Below are 17,188 nucleotides of genomic sequence, written 5' to 3'. Positions count from 1 at the left end.
TGTGGCCTTGTGGGCCTCCCAGAGGTTGACGAGACAGAAACTATGTTCTCCACGAAGATTGACTCTAGATGAGTTTGGATTTGAAGGAAGGAGTTCTTGGAGTTTATTAGGGATCCGTTTTGTCGTCATTGGAAGGATGGGCGTGAAAGGTTTGCAAGGGCAGCGGACAGCAAGAGGGGGTCATGGTCTGACCATAGTGTCGGAGGAATGGAGATATTTGCACTAATGGTAGATGTTGAATGAGCATTAATACCTGATAAATCCTGCAGAAACTGTTATGAGGGTTGAAAGGTGAAATCTTTGGCTTATGGATGTAATTCCTACCAAACGTCACCAAGACCAGGTGTTTGTGGGGGAGTGTACATTTGCCCTTGGGCAGGGTCATGAAAAGGCATCGAGCCCGGGGAATACTGTCTATCTAAGCATTAGTTTAGGGAGATATTGAAACTGCCCATTAGAATAATAGTGCCCTTACTATGGTGACTAATGACTTTTAGCAGGGGAGAAAAAACTTTTGTTGGAGGCGCTGTGGGGCATAGTGAGCTATAAGTGTGACCTCCTGATCCCAAGCCTTTTGTTTTATTTTAACACAGGTTAAAGAGATCATCATGAAATATGTCACACGGCACGAGACCATAAATCTTGTCGTGGTCCCCTGTAATGTGGATATCGCAACCACTGAAGCATTGCAAATGGCAAAGCAAGTGGATCCCAATGGAGAGCGAACAGTTGGTATGTAAAAAAAAAATTTGTTTTACAAAGTTTACAATGTATTTATTACATTATTAAAATACTTCCAGACAATTCTGTGTTTTGTTTCTACACATCTGATCACTATCTACAGGCTGCCATTGCACAAATTAAGCATAGATATGATATGCCGTTGCTGTTGCTTAGTTGCATCGATCTTCCCTTTCTGATTGTTCAGTCATGAATTACAGAGACATTTAAGCCGTAGCTGTCTACAGTGGTTATAGAAAATACTCACCCCCTTTAAAATAATCACATTTTGTTGCTTTACAGCCTGAAATGAAGACTGACGCAGTTTTTGTTTTATCCAGCTGTATTTACGCAGTGCAACTTATAACATCCAAGTGAAAGATATAACACCAAAATGTAATACATTTTTTTTTTTAAAAACACATCACTGGGTTGGAAAAAGGATCACCCTCCTCCTAAAAATGACTTGAAAACACAATCAAGTGTAGCCTTCTCAATGGCAGGCAAAGCCATGTGTCTTTATACTGTGATCAGTTGTGGTCATTTTGATTAGCTCAGCATGAAAAGAGCTTTCCTTCAGTATTTCAGTCCCTGGTAGTGCAACTGAAGTAAACAATCAACTATGGGTGGCAAGGAACTGTCAAAAGATCTCCTGGATAAAGTTGTGGACAGGCAAAAGTCAGGAGATGGATACAAAAAAAAAGGCTTTATCAATGCCTAGAAGCACAGTAAAGTCTATTATTAGGAAGTGGAAGGTGTTTGGTACAACAAAGATCCTCCCTGGATCAGGACGTTGCTCCAAACTGGATAAAAGAGCCAGGAAGAAACTGATCAGAGAGGCTACCAAGAGGCCTACAGCAACTTTGAAACAGTTGCAGGAATGTATGACAGAGGGGTCATTGTGTGCATGAGACAACAATATTACAAATTCTCCCCAAATGTGGCTTGTATGGGAGGGTTGCAAGAAAAAAGCCACTCCTCAAGAAAGGCCACATGCAGTCACGACTGAGTTTAGCCAAAACGCACCTTGAAGATTCCGAGGCCACATGGAAAATGGTGTTATGGTCAGAGGAAACTGAAATTGAATTATTTGCTCTCAACGCCAAAGGACATGTCTGACGGAAATCCAATACAGCTCTCCATCCAAATAACACCATTCCTACAGTAAAGCATGGAGGTGGTGATATCCTGTTATGGGGTGTTTCTCTGCAGCAAGGACTGGAGCACATGTCCGGATAGAAGAAAAAATGGATGGGGCAAAAAAAACCCCACCAAATTCTTGAGGAAAATCTGCTGCCCTCTGCCAGAAAGTTGTCAATTGGGAAGAAGGTTTACTGTTGTGTGCTAACCCAAAGCACACAACAAAAATGACCATGCAGTGGCTGAAGTAAAAAAAGGTGAATGTCCTTGCATGGAATAGTCAGAGCCCAGACTTAAACCCCATTGAAAATCTGTAGAATGACTTGCAAACTGCAGTCCTCAAACGATCACATTTAACTGAACTTGAGCAGTTAAAGTGGAGTTCCACCTAAAAAAATGGAACTTCCGCTTTAAGCACTCCTCGCCCACTTACATGCCACATTTGGCATGTAATTTTATGGGGGGGGGGAGTGGGGGCTTCATTAGGAGGGGGGCTTCCTGTCCAAGTCCGCCAGATAGTCCGATCGTGTGTACGCGGCATAAGCGATCTCCTGGGACACGTGACAGGTCCCAGGAGATCGCCTGACCAATCCGGGAGTGCAGCGCGACTTGCGCATGCGCTGTGCGTGCCTGGCGTGAAGCCGAAAGCTGTCACGGCTGGGTGCCCAGAGTGGCAATGGAGGTGCCGGCGGTGTTCGGCCGCATCACTGGACCGTGGAACAGGTAAGTGTCTGTTTATTAAAAGACAGCAACTACACTTTTTGTAGCTGCTGACTTTTAATAAACATAAAAAGCCTGGAACTCCACTTTACATGTGACTAAAGGCTGTTAATAAAGCAAAAGGTGGTTCAATAAAATACTGACATATGGGGGTGATCCTTTTTCTAACTCAGTGATTTTGTTTTTCTTCTGACATGTTGGTGTTATGTAGCCATACACCTGTCAGGGCAGCCTAACGAAACTGCAACCCACTGGTTGTCCCGACCGTGGAAGTCCTCCGACACCTCTGACACTTTGGGTTCAGACATTTTGGTAGTAACCAAGACAATTATGGCACGTACAAAGGACCGGACTTTCCGGCAGGCTAGGTCCGACAGACTTTCGGTGGAGTTCCAACGGATTTTCTGAATGCACAGACTTTCCCACACATGACCGGACTTTGCGGCAGACTGCGTCTGACGGTCTTCTCGATTGACTTTCGAAGGAGATATGATGGACTTCCAAATGAACGGACTTGCCCACACACAGACTAAAGTCCATTCGTGATGAGTTACGATGGGACTAGAAAAGGAGGTGAGGTGGCTGAAGTACCTGAACGGTGCTATGTGGGGCTAGAAGGATTCCGACACCTCCTCCCTTACGTCCATTGGAACTGAAACACTGCTATCTGCTTTTCATGTGTGTCTTTAAAAATGCTGGTATGTTATTTTTGCTCAACAGCCTGTAGACCTGTCCACATTACTATGCTTTATTATCTCTCTTGTCTTACCCAAACTTATGGCCGGACTAACTTTAGTGCCCTCTTGCTAGTCTGTTTCTGAAGTTAGAATTTTCTCTTGTGCCCTTTGGAACTCCCGCTCTGTCTGCAACAAACTCACCTCTCTCCATGACATCTTTATCGCCAACTCATTTAACCTACTCGCTATTACTGAAACCTGGTTCCACGAATCCGACACTGCGTCTTCTGCTGCCCTATCCCATGGTGGTCTTCTTTGGACTCACTCCCCCAGATCCATTGGAACGTAAGGGAGGAGGTGTCGGAATCCTTCTAGCCCCACATAGCACCGTTCAGGTACTTCAGCCACCTCAAATGAATGGACTTGCCCACACACAGACTAAAGTCCATTCATTTTGAACGTGATGAGTTACGATGGGACTAGAAAAGGAAGTCACTCTCGCCACCGACACTTTGTGAGCCCCGTCGCCTGGTATGGATTTTAAGGGGAACCCCCTCCCTTCTCATTGGCTTACCTCTACATAGTCTATCACCTCTTCAATCCATCATGAATGCTGCTGCCAGACTCATCCACCTTACCAAATGCTCTGTGTCTGCTACTCCTCTCTGTCAATCCCTCCACTGGCTTCTGCTCAGCCAAAGAATTAAATTCAAAATACTAACAACTACGTACAAAGCCATCCACAACTCTGCCCCCAGCAACATCACTAGCTTAGTCTCTAAATACCAACCTACTTGTTCTCTTCGTTCCTCTCAAGACCTCCTGCTCTCTAGTTTCCTCATCACCTCCTCCCATACTCCCCTCCAGGACTTTTCCAAAGCCTCTCCAATCCCATGGAATGCCCTACCCCAATCTGTCCACCTATCTCCTACTTTATTAGCTTTTAGACGATCCCTGAAAACCCTTCTCCAGAGAAGCCTACCCCACCCACACCTAACAACTGTATTTTCATTTTCTCCATCAGCTCATCCCTCACAGTTATTACCTTTTGTTTCAACTTGACCCTCCCTTCTAGATTGTAAGCTCTAACAAGCAGGGCCCTCTGATCCCTCCTGTATTGATTTGTACTGTAAGTGTACTGTCTGGCCTCATATTGTAAAGCACTGCGCAAACTGTTGGCGCTATATAAATCCTGTATAAAAATGATAACAATAATAATAATAATAATACGCTACCAGACCCTTATCCAAGCATGCAGCCCAGCCGGTCAGGAAAGGAGGTGGGGACGAGCGAGCACCCCCCCTCCTGAACCATACCAGGCCGCATGCCCTCAACATAGGGGGTGGGTGCTTTGGGGAAGGGGGGCATTCTGCAGGCCCCCCACCCCAAAGCACCTTGTCCCCATGTTGATGAGGAGAAGGGCCTCTTCCCGAAAACCCTGGCCGTTGGTTGTCAGGGTCTGCGGGCGGGGGGCTTATTGGACTCCAGGAGCCCCCGTTAATAAGGGGGCCCCCAGATCCCAGCTCCCCACCCTATGTGAATAAGTATGGGGTACATCGTACCCCTACCCATTCACCTAGGGGAAAAAGGTGTAAATAAAAAAACACACTAGACAGGTTTTTAAAGTAGTTTATTAGGCAGCTCTGGGTCTCTTCTGTCTTTGGGGGTCTAGGGGCGGTTTGGGGGTCTCTTCTGACTCTTCCGCTCTCTCCGGCCTCTTCTCCCGATCTCCGGCCTTCTCTCCCAGTCTTCGGACAACCAATGGCCAGGGTTGTTGGGAAGAGGCCCTTGTCCTCATCAACATGGGGACAAGGTGCTTTGAGGTGGGGGGCCCACAGGGCGCCCCCCTTCCCCAAAACACCCACCCCCCATGTTGAGGGCATGCAGCCTGGTATGGTTCAGGCTCGCTCGTCCCCACCCCCTTTCCTGACCAGCCGGGCTGTGTGCTCGGATAAGGGTCTGGTATGGAACTTGGGGGGACCCGCCACGTCGTTTTTTCTGCGTAAGGGGTTCCCCTTAAAATCCATACAAGACCAAAGGAACATTGTCGCCTCTCTCTCTCACTTGCTGCAATAGAAAAATGTGTTTTTCCTATTGCAGCGAGCGTGATATGTACAGTACCCTGCAGCCGAGAACCAGCGCGATAGGTAATTCAACACAAACAGCTTAATCTGTATAAACTTTAATCTGCTCATTTAAGGAATAGAGTCCCAAGTCTTTCTGGCACTACAAATATCAATCCCTTGTGGGGGGGGGGGGTTAGTTGCAGTCCCTTTCAAGAAAATAAACCCTGGAGTCTTAAGCTAGCTCTTAGGTGATTTTCCTGAAGATATACTGAATAGCAGAGAAAGGCTGGTGTATCCTGGGAATGCAAAGTGTGCGTGTGATATCCTGACACAAGATAAACATTGTAACTGCTTGACAAGGAATAAGTGTGGCGCAGATTTCTACAGGTGTAGGCAGAAGGAAACACAACATTGTCTGCATGCAGTGTCTCTTATGAAGAGAAGATGGGCAAGTGCCCGCTCACCGATCCCTGCGACTGGTGTTGTTGAAGACAAGGTGTGAAGGCTCTGCAGTGACTCCCACCTGGCTCAAGGGATGGCGTCTGACCTTGTGTCACACTGTGCTGTGGCCCAACTGGATCTGGTGTGGATAGAGCAGAAGGAGCCAGACAGCCAACTGAAGCTGGCAATGGATGCCCCTTGAATGCACACGTGATGACCCTCTCTTGCGCGCAACTCAGCCACAGCACCACCTGACACGGAGTCCATGCTTTCAGATCTAGGCCAGGGTCCCAAGCGGAAGATCCTGCCCACTCACAAGCCTTTTATCCCCTTTCCCAGTATCCTGATTTTCTTCCTCAGCTAACTGATATTTGTAGTTCAAAACAGTCCAGCTGAATGCAAATCTTGTCTCCCTGGACTATATGTCCCAAGATGCTTTGCTTTAATCTAGGAGCCCATTCTATATTCAGGAATTTACAGCACAGAGTCCAGGCTGAACACCAAGAGAAAATAGCTTCACAGCAGCGATGCTGCACAGTGTCTCCTGAATGCAGGTAACATCAGCCTGCTGTTAGCTACAGTTATACAGCTGAATAAAACAAAAACTGGGTCTGTCTTGATTTCAGGCTGCAAAGCAACAAAATGTGATTATTCTATACCCACTGTATATCAGGGGTCTCCAAGCTTTTCAGTACAAGGCAACATCATATAATTTAAAACTATTTGTGGCCTAAAAAATCCCAATCAGAGCCCCCCTTTACATCTGGGTCCCTATCAGAGTCCCCCTTACATCAGGATACCTATCAGAACCCTCCCCCCACACACACACATCAGGGTCCCCATCAGAGTCCCAAAGCTGCAAGCTAACTTGTAAGACCTATCCACAATCTGAGACAAATTATGTTGCGTGTTAGGGGGTGTAAAACTGCTGCTTATGGATGGGGTGCTATATTTCTAATTTCCAATGCATGTGTGGCCATACTCGCACCCTTTTAATATGATTGCATGCATCCTGCACCACTTTCATAGCTTGTTTTCAGGTTGACATGTGACTGTGTTGTACTGATGATTTAAATGGGGTTACAATCCGCTGATTTAAGACTGGGGTCTGCTATTCTGTTCAGCATGCGGAAGCTATAAAAGGCTATCACCTTTAAATTACACCAGCATAAGAGGGTTCATGCATACTGCAGCACAATAAAAAACTGCTTTTACAGGCATTCGAGCTTTTATTTCAGCCCGAAGAAGCTTGTGCTTTTTCGTGCTCTTGTGCACATTTGTATTGAGTTTCTTTGAGCTTTTTTGAGCAGAAGCGTTTTTTTTTCTTTCACAAGCCCTCCTAGATAGTATTTTCTTAACCAATGTATAAACAAATCAAAAAGCTAGAACAAACGTTTTTGTGCATTTTTGAGCTTCTTTGAGCTTTTTTGAGCTCTTTGGGGCACTAACTGCTCTCATAAAACGCAAGTTTGGTGGGGATTTTTTCTGCCTGTAGGAGCATATGTCTGAAAAAGCCATAGTGTGTATGGACGCATTGGCTAACATGGAGGGGCGTTTCCAGGCAGAAAAAATAAGAGCTCAAAAGCCTGTAGGAGCAGCTTCTTTGAGCAGTCTGCATGAGGCCTTATGGTAAAACTGGCATAGCCCTAACCCTTTTCATTGTATGGAAGAGCTCTGAGGCCACCCTAAAAAAATTTAAACACAATTCTAAGTTTGAAGGTCAGAATTACGAAATTACTAGTTTGGGCCATCCTTGAAATTTTTCAACACAATTCAGAGTTTCAAGGTCAGACCTCTGAGATTAAAAGCCAAAACTATGAGTTTCAACCCATATTCTTATTGAAACAATTTGGCATGCGATTTGACATGTCAAATCGCATGCCAAATCTGCGGCTATTGCCGGCAATAGCACCGTCCGAATCAATTTCGAAAAGTAGTTCCTGTACTACATTTGGTGACTTTGGGGGGCAATTTGTATAGACATCTGTGCAGGAACCCGTCCATACTGTATGTCTGTCAAATTGCCCCTGAAGTCGGACTGCATTGCCGGGTTGAAATCTTTTCTAACCTGCTCCAATGTAAACCTAGGCTAAAAGTCAAAACTCTGGATTTCAAAGTTAAAACTGAGTTTTAAGCCGCGTACACACGATCAGATTTTCCAACAGGAAATGTGTGATGACAGGCTGTTGGCGGAAAATCTGACTGTTTGTCCGCTCCATTGGACAATTGTTGTTGGATTTTCCGTGGGCAAATGTTGGATGGCAAGTTTTACATTTTTCCACAGACAAATGTGTGCTGTCGAATTTTCCGAGCGTGTGTACACAAGTCCATCGGACAAAAGTCCAAAGTACAAACACGCATGCTCGGAAGCAAGGACAAGCCAGAAGCGTTCGGTCTTGTAAACTAGCGTTCCTAATGGAGGATTAACATTCGTGATGCGGCAAATTATGAAATCTCGAAATGCAGCGTACAATTCTCTTCTTCTTTCATGCAGGGGCGGATCCAGAGTCTAGTCTCGGGAGGGGCACTGCTATAAAATATGTTTTTTTGGGGGCAATTTATATGGGAAATGGCTGGTATTGGCACTTCAATCATTACGGCACCATGGTTGTTATGGTGTCAGGATGATTGAAGCGCATTATTTCTATTAATACATTGTAATATAAAATTAAATGGTTCATCTCACCATAATGCAGAATCAGTGGGAGCCCTGAGGATGTCACTTGCCATGTCGTCTGCCACCAAATGTGGATTGTCACTTGCCACGTCACCTGCCACACATTGCGGATTGTCACTTGCCACGTAGCCTGCCACACATTGCGGATTGTCACTTGCCACGTCACCTGCCACACATTGCGGATTGTCACTTGCCACGTCGCCTGCCACCAGATGCGGATTGCCACGTAGCCTGCCACACATTGCGGATTGCCACGTCACCTGCCACACATTGCGGATTGTCACTTGCCACGTTGCCTGACACACATTGTGGATTGCCACTTGCCACGTCACCTGCCACACATTGGGGATTGTCACTTGCCACGTCACCTGCCACACATTGCGGATTGTCACTTGCCACGTTGCCTGCCACACATTGCGGATTGCCACTTGCCACGTCACCTGCCACACATTGCGGATTGTCACTTGCCACGTTGCCTGCCACACATTGCGGATTGCCACTTGCCACGTCACCTGCCACACATTGTGGATTACCACTTGCCACGTAGTCTGCCACACATTGTGGATTGCCACTTGCCACGTAGTCTGCCACACATTGTGGATTGCCACTTGCCACGTAGTCTGCCACACATTGTGGATTGCCACTTGCCACGTAGCCTGCCACACATTGCGGATTGCCACTTGCAACGTAGCCTGCCACACATTGTGGATTGTCACTTGCCACGTCGCCTGCCACCAGATGCGGATTGCCACGTAGCCTGCCACACATTGCGGATTGCCACGTCACCTGCCACACATTGCGGATTGTCACTTGCCACGTTGCCTGACACACATTGTGGATTGCCACTTGCCACGTCACCTGCCACACATTGGGGATTGTCACTTGCCACGTCACCTGCCACACATTGCGGATTGTCACTTGCCACGTTGCCTGCCACACATTGCGGATTGCCACTTGCCACGTCACCTGCCACACATTGTGGATTGCCACTTGCCACGTAGTCTGCCACACATTGTGGATTGCCACTTGTCACGTAGTCTGCCACACATTGTGGATTGCCACTTGCCACGTAGTCTGCCACACATTGCGGATTGCCACTTGCCACGAAGCCTGCCACACATTGCGTATTGTCACCTACTGTGTCACTTTTCTGCTAAGGTGGTCTTTTGTTGGGTCCCAGAGTGAAGATAGGCAGCAGAGAGATGATGCAATCTCTCTGCTGCACACAGCTTCCTACACAGTGAGGGCAGGACTGGAGGGATGCAGGGCAGTGAGAGATGATGTCATCTCCCTGCTCCCCTGCCTGCTGGCTGCCTGATTGGCCAGCAGCCCTCCTAAGCTGCCCAGCTGCCCCCCCCCCTCACCCATCCACTCAGCGCGGGTACCCGCGGAACCGGCCGCGATTGGACCCGCGGAACCGGCCCGCTGGTACCCGCGGAACCGGCCGCGATTGGACCCGCGGAACCGGCCGCGATTGGACCCGCGGAACTGGCCCGCGGGTACCCGCGGAACCAGCCGCGATTGGACCCGCGGAACCGGCTTTGCCGGTATTCTCGGAGGGGGCAATTGACCCGTTTCCCCCCCCCTGGATCCGCCCCTGCTTTCATGGGATAATAATGAAGCTGCTTTGCTGGTGATACTGATGGAGTTATTGCAAATGCATTTTCAAAGGCTTTTTTTTCTAGTGATAACAAGATTAATATTATTATGCTTTTTTTTTGGGGGGGGGGTGGGGAAAGCTACCACAACACCACTATCCCGTAGTTTTTAAGATCAAAGTTACAACTATGTTGGTGTCCCTTGTTAATTTTACATTGTATTTTTTAAAATGTAACTGCCTACTCCCAAACTGTCATTTGAAGTAAAGCACATAGCCAAGTATTATTCTTCATTTTTTTTTATTGTGCATTAAAAAAGAAAACAAATAAAATTAGACATGCTATCTGCCAATAGAACTTAAAGCGGAGTTCCACCCTAAAGTGGAACTTCCACTCATCGGAACCCCCCCCCCCCCCTCCGGGGGTCACAGTTGCCACCTTTCAGGGGGGAGGGGGTGCAGATACCTGTCTAAGACAGGTATTTGCACCCACTTCCGGGCATAGACTCCCACGGGAGTCTATGCCTCTTCCTGTCCTGCCGTGCTGTCTGCTAGGACAACCACGGGTCCCAGAGACAGCGCGGACCATTCCCATTGCGCTGCGCGACTCGCACATGCGCAGTAGGGAACCAGGAAGTGAAGCCGCAACGCTTCACTTCCCTCACTGAGAATGGCGGCGGCAGCAGCCGAGAGCTGAGCGATCGATTGGCCTCGGCTGCCTACATTGCTGGACCCTGGGACAGGTGAGTGCCCATTTATTAAAAGTCAGCAGCTGTAGTATTTATAGCTGCTGGCTTTTAATAATTTTTTTTCCCAGTGGACTCCCTCTTTAGCCAAAGAGTGCATTCTATGCATTCAAAAATATAGAAAATATAACAAATCAAATCATTATTCAACCAAAGAATAAAATAAAAGCCTCATGCATGTGTCCTGCTTCTTAATATAGGGGGTCAACAATACCAAGAGTTGGTGAAAGCAGGGGTCCGTCATCCGGAGATAATTCCAAAAATCATCCGGATTATTCTCCTGGAGCTCCTGCAGCAAAGGCATATGACATAATTGGTCACGATTAATAAAGCAACCAATTTTTGGTCCAAGAAATTCTCCTCCTCCTGTTCCTGGACTGGACTTGATTTAAAGCAATAACTCCAAGGCCAATAATAAATAACACTTTATCTCCTCCGATTCCACAACATGTCTGGTTGACAAACGGCCATTCAGAAACAAACTGAAAAGCATGAAATGAAAAGCGCAAACTGAAAAGCGCTAAATGAATATCGCAAAATGAAAAAGCGTGAATCAAATGTCACCAAATTTCTACTAACACAAAATTAGCAGAAGGAGCCCAAAGGGTGGTGCTAAAGAGCTGAAAAACCAGGTAGTACGTCACTACGTTCGTGTCTGTTGGGTGACAATTCCTTGCCGTTGACAAAATCCAGGCACACGCCTTCAAACAAAAGTCAGAGGTTTTGTTTGCGGAAATTCCGATCATGTGTACGAGGCTCTAAAGTCGTAACTCTAACTTTCAAAGTCAGTGACGATTTACCAGAAGGCACTGTCTCACCTAGAAAATAATATTGCCATTTAGCTTGACCTAGGTAGGTCACATATGGATGGTGTACTAATTTACCTTTCTCTATCTCATTACGCAGGGATCTTGACTAAGCCAGACCTGGTGGACAGGGGAGCGGAAAATGATGTTGTAGGAGTGGTGAGAAACCAGGTATACATGCTTAAGAAAGGCTACACTATCGTGAAGTGCCGTGGGCAAAGTGAAATCTTGAACAGAGTTTCCCTGGAGGATGCCATCAACAATGAGAGAGCTTTCTTTGAGAACCACCAATTTTTTAGGTAATGTGGCTAACCTCTCAGTTGTATCTGGTTTGATGCTGATGTCTGAACAAACAGTAAAAAAAACACCGCTCCTTCAATATCTGATTTAACCAAAAACATGATATCTCTCACACTAGGCTGTTCTCAGGAAGCAGAAGCTATATACAGCGCCCTGCAGGCCCCTCCTATTAGCCATGATCTCTTTGCATTGCATAGAGAAGCACAGAGATAGAGTCAGGGCCGGTGCTTGACTATTTTGAGCCCTAGGCCAGACCAGACACCACCCCCCCCCCCCCAAAAAGAAACAAAAAACTTCAAAATTTCAAAACATAGGTCACTGCACTATGGGTGAGTAGAGTCTTAGGTAGCATTGTGCCTAACTGTAGGTGTTGATCTAAAAAAATCCTTACCACATGGCAAAGATACCTACGACAGCATACACATGACCACACTTATTACATGGCAATGCTACACGACTGAGTACCAACTGCTGCTGTAACGGAACATCGCTACGCTCTTCTTGAGTGTTTTTGTCATATACCTCTTCCTCCCACTCTGAATATATAGATCAGATATTCCAACCGCTCACAAGCACAAAACAAGACGATGCTTGTTTAGTTGCTAAACATGGACTCTTTTATTTGAGATGATACACAAATATATACAGCAGGCTTACGATAAAACTGTACCCAGAAACCTAATTAACATGAGCTAGTTATCTAATCATTTACCCAGACTAGGTGACTCAGAGATATGGCCTTTTTAGTGTGGACTTCACATCTCATAGCTCACTGACTATACAATACACATTATCATAAACATCTCAACACAGAACTCCTTCATACAATTGCAGGGTTAATTGGCACAAACAACAATGGGTGAAAGACTCTTAGAAGCTGTGGCAAGCCAGACTAGACTCATTTACATTATAGAAGACAACAGATAGGTGGCTGGAGTTGATGACATTAGCATCTAACAGTATGTGTCTCAACAGTATGAATCAGTCACTATTTCTAATATAGCATATATAGAGTTCCCAGAGTCTGTGTGTCTTGGACCTGTATCTAAATTAACACCGCCTCAAGAGTCCCCAGGCATACAGCTCACAAAGAGCAACGTTCCCCCAAATGCCAGGGCCCATAATAGGTAGAGGCCAGCATTCAATCCCCTCCAAATCCTCTGTCCCGTGTGAGTCTGTCACAGCTGCCATCCTTGACATATGGCAATGCCACAAAACACTAGGGCACCAGTGTACCCTAGTACCCTACCAACCAACCACTGCTATCCTTATCACATGACAATGCTATAAGTCTTTAAGGTACCTACCACTTCCATTATGCAGATGGTCCTCCTTAACACATGGCAAAGCTACCAGACATTAGGGTACCTACCACTGCCATCATTATCACATGGAAATGCCACCAGACATAAGGGTACATATCATAGCCATCTAAAGCACATGGCAATGCTACATGACAGAGTACAAACGGCTGCCATCCTTGACATATGGCAATGCTGTCAGATATTGGGCTACCTACCTCTGATATCCTTAAAAATGGCAATGCCACTATACATAAGGGTATCTACAACTGCCACCTATAACACATGGCAATGCTTCAAGACATTTGGCTACTCACTACTGCCAACCTTATCACATGGCAATTCTACAAGTCTTTATTGTTGCTACCAGTGCTATCATACACATGGTCATCCTTAACACAGACATTAGGGCACCTTCCACTGCCACCTTCATCACTATAAGACATCAGAGTCCCCCCCAGTCCATGTTGTATACATAGCAGTATATGATGTCACTGAGCTTCCCACTGGGTTGATGTCTTGAACTTCCAATACTCAGGGATTTCTTTACTAAAATTTCTTTAAAATATTTCTTATTTTATTTTCGATATAGTAAGTAAGTAGCTCAGGGACAGGACTCAGGAGTACAAGAAATTAGAATGGGCGGGCACACATACATGAAACGAACTCTTACAGTGACACTGACAGCAGTGTGCAGCAGCACAGATGATGATAACACCTCGCCAACACGACACGACCCCTCCAAGTCACTGTGGCAGTCTCTCTCATGCCAGGTGGTCTCTTCAGTCCACTTCAGTCCAAACAGCACTGACAGTCCCGCTCCCGACTTGTATACGTGATAGTGTTGTGCTATGGTGTGCAAATATGTGCGAAGGGACTGGCTAAAAAAAAACACGTGATAATTAACAAGACTAGCTGAAATCAAATATTAGATACAAATGATAAATGATTGACCAAAATGTGACATATATCAGACAAATAGGTGAAACAAAATAATACAAGTCCAGTGTGCACAACTGGTTGTGCAGTGAGAAAACACAATCCAAATGAATAAAAAATGACGATCCAGTGATAAAATGTTATCCAAAGTAAATAACATGATCCCATATAGGAGGGTTTGTTATAGCAAACATAATAAATTAACTCACTTCTTACATGTAATGACCAACAATCCACGAGTGCCAAGCTCGTATGCTTCTGCCCAATCCTAGTGGTGTTTGATGTTCCAATTCCTCCACTAGTAACCTTGATGTAAGGGGGGTTTAGGCACTTCATGAGCGCCAAGCTCATATAGTTCCGTCAGTTCCTGGTAAAACCTATTGCTCCAAGCCCAACAGGTATCGTGACGTCACGTGACTTCATCAGGGCTCGGTACTCGTGGATTGCCGCTGTAGAGAACAAGGCACTGACAAGCCCCCTGGCATCCCTCCCCCCCTGGTGGAGGGTAGGAAAGCCAGTGCCAGTGGCTGCGCCCTAGGCGGCTTCCTAGTTCGCCTAGCGGTAGCGCCAGCCCTGGATCCAGTGATGTTGTCACAGATTATAAAACAAGGAATATATAGAAAGTGGAAAGGTTTTATTTAACAATGTTATTAACATGATGGTGATGGGGGAGGGAGAAGCTAGAGAGGACAAAATATCAGCAGAGTAAACTTCAGTTTAAATGTGAACCTGTGCTTTTGCAGAGAAGAGGTGACTAAAGCCTCGTACACACGATCCGATTTTCGGAGGATCGATCATCTGTTTTTTGTGGCATGCTAGTCTCATGTTGAAAGTGAAGAGGTTACTCACCATACTCACCATACGAAAATTCTCGTACGACAGAATGCAACTTCAGAAGTGACGAAATTTGTTGAATAGTTTTGTATGTACAGTGCCTTGCGAAAGTATTCGGCCCCCTTGAACTTTTCAACCTTTTGCCACATTTCTGGCTTCAAACATAAAGATATAACATTAAAATTGTGGGACACAATTGTGAAGTGGAACGAAATCTATTGGATATTTTAAACTTTTTTAGCAAATAAAAAACTGAAAAGTGGTGCGTGCAAAATTATTTGGCCCCTTTACTTTCAGTGCAGCAAACTCACTCCAGAAGTTCAGCGAGGATCTCTGAATGATCCAATGTTGTCCTAAATGACTGATGGTGATAAATAGAATCCACCTGTGTGTAATCAAGTCTCTGTATAAATGCACCTGCTCTGTGATAGTCTCAGGGTTCTGTTGAAAGCGCAGAGAGCATCATGAAGACCAAGGAACACACCAGGCAGATCCGTAATACTGTTGTGGAGAAGTTTAAAGCCGGATTTGGATACAAAAAGATTTCCCAAGCTTTAAACATCCCAAGGAGCACTGTGCAAGCGATCATTTTGAAATGGAAGGAGTATCAGACCACTACAAATCTACCAAGACCTGGCCGTCCCTTTAAACTTTCAGCTCAGACAAGGAGAAGACTGATCAGAGATGCAGCCAAGAGGCCCATGATCACTCTGGATGAACTGCAGAGAACTACAGCTGAGGTGGGAGAGTCTATCCATAGGACAACAATCAGTCGTACACTGCACAAATCTGGCCTTTATGGAAGAGTGGCAAGAAGAAAGTCATTTCTCAAAGATATCCATAAAAAGTCTCGTCTAAAGTTTGCCACAAGCCACCAGGGAGACACACCAAACATATGGAAGAAGGTGCTCTGGTAAGATGAAACCAAAATCAAACTTTTTGCCCACAATGCAAAACGATATGTTTGGCGTAAAAGCAACACAGCTCATCACCCTCAACACACCATCCCCACTGTCAAACATGGTGGTGGCAGCATCATGGTTTGGGCCTGCTTTTCTTCAGCAGGGACAGGGAAGATGGTTAAAATTGAGGGGAAGATGGATGCAGCCAAATACAGGACCATTCTGGATGAAAACCTGTTGGAGTCTGCAAAAGACCTGAAACTGGGATGGAGATTTATCTTCCAACAAGACAATGATCCCAAACATACAGCAAAATCTACAAAGGAATGGTTCACAAATAAACGTATCCAGGTGTTAGAATGGCAAAGTCAAAGTACAGACCTGAATCCAATCGAGAATCTGTGGAAAGAGCTGAAAACTGCTGTTCACAAACGCTCTTCATCCAACCTAACTGAAAAAAAAAAATTCAAAAATCCAATAGATTTCGTTCCACTTCACAATTGTGTCTCACTTGTTGGTGATTCTTCACAAAAAATAAAAATTGTATATCTTTATGCTTGAAGCCTGAAATGTGGCAAAAGGTTGAAAAGTTCAAGCGGGCCGAATACTTTCGCAAGGCACTGTATTCTTTTGTTTCTGAGCATGCATAGCCTTGCGATTTTTTTCGTATGAAAACCGCACTAATTAAACGAAATTTGGATGGTGAGTTCATGTACGAAAACAATTTTATAGTCTGCACCTCCAGCCGGAATCGGCTGTTGAAAGCACCATACTAAAGAGCCGAAAATCAGCAGCTCGTTCGTCGGACTAAATTTTACTTCCAATTTTCATGTCGTGTGTATGGGCCTTTAAGGAAGCAGACCTTCACCTGCTAATTGTTCCTATATAGTAAGCCATCAGATGGGTTTGTATCAGTTCTATAACTGCTGTGGGGGATGGATTGTAGAACTTTGCACAGTGAGGCTACATGCCACCATAATAGAGTTTCTTAGGACCATTTTCTCATTTTAAAATTGTGAGTCCAAGACCTTTTTTACTTGATTTATTCTCATTATCAAAAAATAACGCATCAGTATTTTTTTTTTCTTTCTTTAAAGGGTTCTTCTAGATGAAGGCTATGCTACCATCCAAACACTTGCAGTAAAGCTGACAACGGAACTGGTGGAGCACATTACTGTAAGTCTTTTGCTTGTAACAGTAATTATTTAAACTGTGCCACGTAAAGTGGAACATAAACTGAAGAGTGACACTCATAGTTATCCTACTTTGTGCATTTATTTTGTAGCACAATAAATATTCCATATTTACCACTTGTAGCCAGC

General features: G+C 45.3%; 1 protein-coding gene across 2 annotated transcripts in view; it reads left to right on the top strand.

Moving 5' to 3' along the window:
* LOC143981770 (interferon-induced GTP-binding protein Mx2-like) overlaps positions 1-17,188 on the top strand; it is a 94,930-nt gene that overhangs the window by 32,964 nt on the left and 44,778 nt on the right. For both annotated transcript variants that reach the window (XM_077479858.1, XM_077479857.1), the window contains exons 4-6: positions 594-732; positions 11,691-11,889; positions 16,964-17,042. In XM_077479858.1, the coding sequence (XP_077335984.1) occupies positions 594-732; positions 11,691-11,889; positions 16,964-17,042 (417 nt within the window). The remainder of the gene's footprint in view (positions 1-593; positions 733-11,690; positions 11,890-16,963; positions 17,043-17,188) is intronic.

This window comes from Lithobates pipiens, unplaced genomic scaffold, assembly GCF_037356315.1.
Source record: "Lithobates pipiens isolate NorthernLeopardFrog02 unplaced genomic scaffold, aLitPip1_a1.2 Scaffold_16, whole genome shotgun sequence".
Lineage (NCBI taxonomy): Eukaryota > Metazoa > Chordata > Amphibia > Anura > Ranidae > Lithobates > Lithobates pipiens.
The sequence above is the reverse complement of the archived record's forward strand: the minus strand, read 5'-3'. Positions and strand labels throughout refer to the sequence as shown.